The 6,000-nt window shown below is 54.5% G+C and overlaps 1 protein-coding gene across 4 annotated transcripts in view; it reads left to right on the forward strand.

Moving 5' to 3' along the window:
- ASAP1 (ArfGAP with SH3 domain, ankyrin repeat and PH domain 1) overlaps positions 1-5,781 on the forward strand; it is a 269,663-nt gene extending 263,882 nt beyond the window's left edge. For all 4 annotated transcript variants that reach the window (XM_053661175.1, XM_053661177.1, XM_053661178.1 and 1 more), the window contains 2 exons: positions 538-660; positions 3,081-5,781. In XM_053661175.1, coding sequence (XP_053517150.1) covers positions 538-660; positions 3,081-3,155 — 198 coding nt within the window. In that variant the 3' untranslated portion in view covers positions 3,156-5,781. The remainder of the gene's footprint in view (positions 1-537; positions 661-3,080) is intronic.
- Positions 5,782-6,000: the final 219 nt, after the last annotated feature.

The following is a 6,000-nucleotide window of genomic DNA, read 5'->3' on the forward strand; positions in this document are numbered from 1 at the left end:
GTCAGGAGCTCAGCTCAGGACCCACCTGCAGTGCCCGCTGTAACCGTGACCTGGGCCAATTGCTCACCTTCTCCGAGCCTCAGTTTCCTCTGCACAGAGAGGGGCTGATACTGGAACTGTGCTTGTGGGCGATTAAACACACTTAGCCGGCACCTAGGAAGCACTCAGCAGGTGGGCACTCAGATCCAGGAAGCTGGGGGACGAGACTGCTTCCCAGGTCACAGGAGAGCAGCCCCGAGCTGGGGGCAGGCCCTGAGCTCTGCGTCTCTGGTAGAGCCATTTCCTCCCTGCCCCTGTGGTTTGCTTCCCCTTGTAAACAATGGGGGTGCCTGTTCCCCATGCCAGGCTCTGCCACAATGCCAGAGGAAGGGACAGGGACTTGAGATGTCACAGAATATGGAGCACAGGGCTGACGTGCTCCCCTAATCACAGCGGGGAAACGGAGGCTCAAGGAGCTTCTGTCACTTGCCCAAGCTCGGTGTATCCTTTTTTCCTTCCTTCCATCCTGGGAGCTAAAACCCTGTTTCTGTGCTGCAGGGAAAGAATAAGGTGAGGCGGGTGAAGACCATTTACGACTGCCAGGCGGACAACGACGACGAGCTGACCTTCATCGAGGGCGAAGTGATCGTGGTCACGGGGGAGGAGGACCAGGAGTGGTGGGTACGTACGCACACCAGGCTTTCCCTCCTGGGTCTGCTCAGCGTGCCCACGGCACCGAGCTGCGCCCTGCACATGCTGTGGAGGGGGGAGGCCAGGCCCCTGAGCACCAGGACCCCGCCCTGGTGGCACTTACCAGCAGCCCTTTGCCAGGTGTCTTCCGTCACTGTCTCACCTGCTAGGTGGACAGTCATGGAGCTTTGAAACTGGGTCACGAGCCTTCACGTTCCATGTGCTTTGCCCCCACCCTCCTCGTCACACCACAGCCTGTGAGCCAGAGGTGTTTTCTAGATTTTCAGGTGCAAAGTCAAAGCTTCAGAAAGCTCGTTGCCCAGGCGCACAGCTAGTCAGCAGGCAGTCCCAGTCCCCAAGGCTGTGTGCTCGTTGTCATCTGCACTGCCCCAGGCCAGGGGCCCAGGGCTCACTCGGGACTCCATCTCCCATCAACCTGCAGGCCTCTGTCTGCCCAGTGAGGCAATTGCCTTCCTGTGCAATTTTAGAACATCCCTCAAGAATATCTGTAAGAACTTCTTTCCTGTGGACCCCGGATCTCAACAAGGAAATGTGTCACTGTCTCACGCAGTGGCTGTTCGGGCATCAGGGGCCCTTGGCAATGCCCAGTGGGCACCAGCTCTGCCTGCCAGAAGGGACCTGTGGTTCACAGCTGGGCCAGCGGAACCTGCCGATGCTCAGAAGCACACGTGCACATACATACGCCTCTGGCCCATGTCCTCTGGGCCTGGACAGCGGCTGGTCCTTGATCACCGCTGTCGAGTTTCGCTTGGACCGAAACAAAAGTTCCCAGATGGGGCAGTTTGTCCTCCAGGGACATTTGGCGACATGAGAGACGTTCGGATGGGCAGGACCTGGGAGCCTGGAAGGGGAGGCTGGACGTGCTGCTGTGCCGGGGGGGGGGGGGGGGCTGTCAGGAGAGTGGGAGTGAGAATCCAGGGGCCGAGGTCTAGATGACAAGGCCACTGCGCGCTCTGCCGGGAGGGCCAAGCCGGGGCCTGGTGAGGCTCTGAGCCCCCAGGAGGATTGGGCCTGCACCCGGCTCGGAGCCCGTCCCAGAACCTGTCATGGCAAAGAGGGGGACTCTGAGCCCCCAGGCAGTCACTTTCTCTGTAGCCCTGGGTAAAGCCAGCCCCTTCTGTCAGTCTCAGTTTCCTCCTCTGAGAGACAGGACAGTAGCTGCCCTGCCTTGCAGGGCTGTCTGTGAATTCACAGGCCTGGCACCGGCTCAGGCCCCGTGGGGTGGGTAAGTCGGGTCTTACCACAACTCCACCTTCCAGAGGAGAAAGCCGTGCACAGTGGCCTGGGTGACCGACCGCCCAAGGTCGTAACCCTGCAAACAGAGGAACCAGCCTTGGGCTGGACACACAGCTGTGCTGCTGCCACCTCTCTGTTCGTCGCCGGCAGCCGGTGTGCCGGTTTTGTTGTGCATTCTCACCAGAGGCTTCTCCGTAAAGCAGCTCCTGCTGGCGGGACAGATGACTAGAAGCTCTTTGCAGGAAACCGTGGCCTCAGGCTCTGGCCCCTGACAGTCAGATTGCTGTCGGCCGCAGTCCTCTTGACCTGTCACAGCGCCCTTCCCCACAGTCCCTAGCCGCCCGCACAGACAGAGTGTCCTGTGTGGTCTCACGGCACGTCCGAGAGGAGCGGTCTCTTCACCCCGTTGTGCAGATCGGGGCTTAGCAGGCTTGTCCCTGTCGCCCCAAAGCAGAGGCAGTGTGCGCCGACGACCAAGAGTGTGGACAGTGGGCCAGCAGGCACGGGGGCCCAGAACAGCCCGCCACTGCCCCCCCGGCCGCTGTCCCGTTTTCACTCTTTTAAACCAAGTGCAAACTTTATTATGTTTGTTGATAAAGGCCTCTAGCCTCTCGGTTTTCCCCCACTTGATGTGTTCACCACGCCAAGTCTCATCATTTCCATCACCATTTATCCCCCCCTCTGGTGACCACTGTTCTGTTGTCTGAGGTTTTCTTTGGGGGGGGTTGTGGGGTTTTATTGCTCAATCCTTTCCCCTCTTTCACCCAGCCCCTCAAGCCCCCTCCCCTCCGACAGCCGTCAGTCTGTTCTCTGTGTCTGTGAGTCTGGTTCCGTTTCGTTTGCCGGTTTGTTGTGGTCCCTGGATTCCACCTCTGCGTGAAATCCCGTGGTGCCTGCCTTCCCCTGACTGGCTCACCTCCTTCAGCCCCATGCTCCCCAGGTCCCTCCGTGAATAGACGAGGACCCTTGTGGGGTGGACGTGCGGGCACAGTGAGATTTGCGTGAAAGCGCCGCGCACCGCGCAGGCCGCCCTCCGCTCTGCTGTCGGTGCTGGGCCGTGTGGGGTGCTGTCGCCTGCCCTGCAGGTCACCGCAGGCGGCAGAGGGGCAGCTGTCCTCGGCCTCCAGCCTCACGCCTCCCTTTCCTCCCCACAGATTGGCCACATCGAAGGACAGCCTGAACGAAGGGGGGTCTTCCCAGTGTCCTTCGTTCACATCCTGTCCGACTAGCAAAAAGCAGAACCTCGAGATGGTCCACGCCCTTCAACGAGACTGCCGCCCCGTCACCTGTGCACACGTGTACACAGCCGCCACCACCGGAGCAGACACCCCCCGGAGGGCGGGTGCAGGAGTGGACTGTAGCATTCGTTGTAAATAAATACCCTGTTGTTTTCCGCCTTTGCCAGTATTAGGGGGGCCTGGGACCCAGCGCGCCGTACTGGTTTGCCAAAGCCATCCTTGGCGTCTAGCACTTACATCTCTGTCTGTGCTGTTTCCCAAGCGAACAGGAACAGAGGAGCGGCTGGCCTTGCAAATGGAAGTGGTCTCCACAGCCGTCAAAAGGCGTAGAGTGGGCTCTGTGTTCCTCACAACACAGTGTTCTGAATCATGTCACTGAAAATGCGACGAGAGCAAACAGGTGGGCTCTGTTACTAGGCGGGACTCTCAGCTCCGCCACGGGCCAGCCCGTAGTCGTCTGTGTGCGCCGCGTATCGCTCCCCGCGCCGACTCTGGTATTTATTACAGGAAAGTGCTCAGTGCAACCTAAGTGTTACTCCTTCCGCAAAATCATCACTGACCCCAAAACCTTTGGTGGCATTTTACTGTGCCCACAGCCTCATGCGAGTCTAGACAAGTGGACTTATACTGTCGTCTGAGGAGTGCCCGCCCCTGAGATTTTACCTCATTATGCAAAAATAACATAGCCTTCGTGACTATTTGACAAAAGTTTAAAACCCCTTGAGTGAAGTTCAACTGCCAGGAACCAAGGACTGCCGGGAAGTAGGAGCCTGTCTACCTTATGCATGCGTTCAGAAGCCCACCTGAAATCTGCCTTTTATAAAGGAACGTACGGGTCAGTTGAACTGTACATTTTTTAAACCGGATTGCCATTAAAGCAGAAGTTATAAGGTTGCAACAATACTTGTTTCTGGTCAGTCCTTTAGCTTTCTCAAGAGTATGGATTTACATATCATGTTGAGAATTAGCATCCTTCAAATGTGTTAAAGCATCTCATGCGTCAGTTGTAAGTTATTTTCGTAGTTCTGTTCTTGACACATTTAAACTCGTAAAAGATTACTCAAGAGGATGACAGGTTTAAAAGTCAGCCTTGCACACAGCTCCCCGGCCGTAGGACCCAGGTGCTGAATGAAACTAGCCTCTTCTTTTTTCCCACTCTTTTCTAAACCCGGTTGTAGATAAGTTCTCCAGTCTCCGGCTCTGTTCAGTAGACGTGCTGCCTTCGGGTCAGTTCATAACCAAGGTTTTAAACGCTGCTGTGAATTGCACTGTGAAAAAGCTCTTCCCGAGATGAGTCCCCCCCTTCTTGGTTTTCTCTTCACCCCAGTGTGTTTATCGGACCACGAGCACGCCGTGCCTATTTCGGCCCTTTGCGTGCGTCGGAATTCTGAAAAGAATATTTTCAGTTCCCTCCCCCGCTGCTGGGACTGCACTGATTCTGAGGCTCAGGTGTCAGTCTGGCATTACATCTGCTTAAACTACTTTGTTGGCAATCGCACAGAAAACTAATATTTTTCAGCAGATAATCTTGGCAGTGAGTGAGACTCATTCATTTCCCAGAAGCACAACTCCCAACCGAGCCCTTAGGGAAAATCGTCATTTCTAAGCGTCACGGTGCCCAGGGAGTATTAATTTAGCTCTGCGTGAGTGGTGACTGTGAGGACTCGGGGTGCCCACCTAGTTAACAGCCCTCGCATGGCAGACCCGCTGCACCATCTCTTCTCAGCTGTTAGTGGAAAGTGATTGAGCGGTTGCTTCCGTGGCCTCGCAGCACCTGTGATCCCCACAGCCAGAGGCGGGGGCCGGCCAGCGTGCTGGTGCTCGGCCAGCCCCCAGCCTGGGGACCTCCGCCACACGGGTGTCAGGACAGGAAGTCGCCGTCCCTAGTTCCTCCGTGTCCTGGTTCATTCAGTGACATCTTTTGAGTTGCATTTAAAAACGATTCACTTCTGCAGCCTGTGGTATTTTCAGCTGATCTCCAAATAAACTGGTTTCTAAAAAACCGCATAAACTAGATGTCTGAAATGACTTGGAATCAGTCTGTTCTTTATCCCTTTTTGCAGCCAGTTAAACGCATTTTTTTAATGCTTTTTTCCCCCCCGGGTTTTGTCTTTGTTTTCCATCAGGAATCTGAGTTTTCTCTAACCCAGCTGACTGTGGGACATAGGAAAACTGGGTATAAATACCTTTGCTGATCTTGGTTGAGTTGAAATCTGATATTGTTCTTAAACTCAGTGAGCCACTATCTGCAATTTTTGTACATGATATAGTATTTTGAAGGTATGGAACTTTATGAAAAAATAGCTAATTAGTTCTTTTTTTTCTCCTCAGAGGGGAAAGGTATGTTCTGCAAATAGTGTGTGTCTTATTTTACTGTTGAACAGCAATTGCTATTTATTTTTTTATTGCCTAGAACTTTTCCCCTGTTGTATAGGAATCCCATACGCCACTAGCTAAATTCCGAATTCTCATCTGGATGTTACGCTCCAACATCAGTACACTCGTCATTTCACATGTATTTAATGTGACAGTTTTTTCAGTACTGTATGTGTTCATTTCTACTTTTTTTAATATTTAAAATTGCTTTTAAATAAACATATTCTCAGTTGATCCCAAACACCCGAAATCAGGCCATTTTGTGAGTTGTCCTGTCCCCTTCCATTTGGAGAGTGTAGGGATGGTACGAGTCACTGCGACTCCGTGCACAGGACACTCGGATGTGCGTGTCGGTTTCCTCCACTTCCGAAACACAGCCCTCGCCCTCCAGTCCGCCCCCATTCTTACTCCACACCGCCTGCGTCTGGCCCACGTGTGTGCGCGGGGCGGGGCGCCTGGG

This window comes from Artibeus jamaicensis, unplaced genomic scaffold, assembly GCF_021234435.1.
Source record: "Artibeus jamaicensis isolate MK-2021 breed Jamaican fruit bat unplaced genomic scaffold, CSHL_Jam_final scaffold_916, whole genome shotgun sequence".
In the NCBI taxonomy this organism is placed as follows: domain Eukaryota; kingdom Metazoa; phylum Chordata; class Mammalia; order Chiroptera; family Phyllostomidae; genus Artibeus; species Artibeus jamaicensis.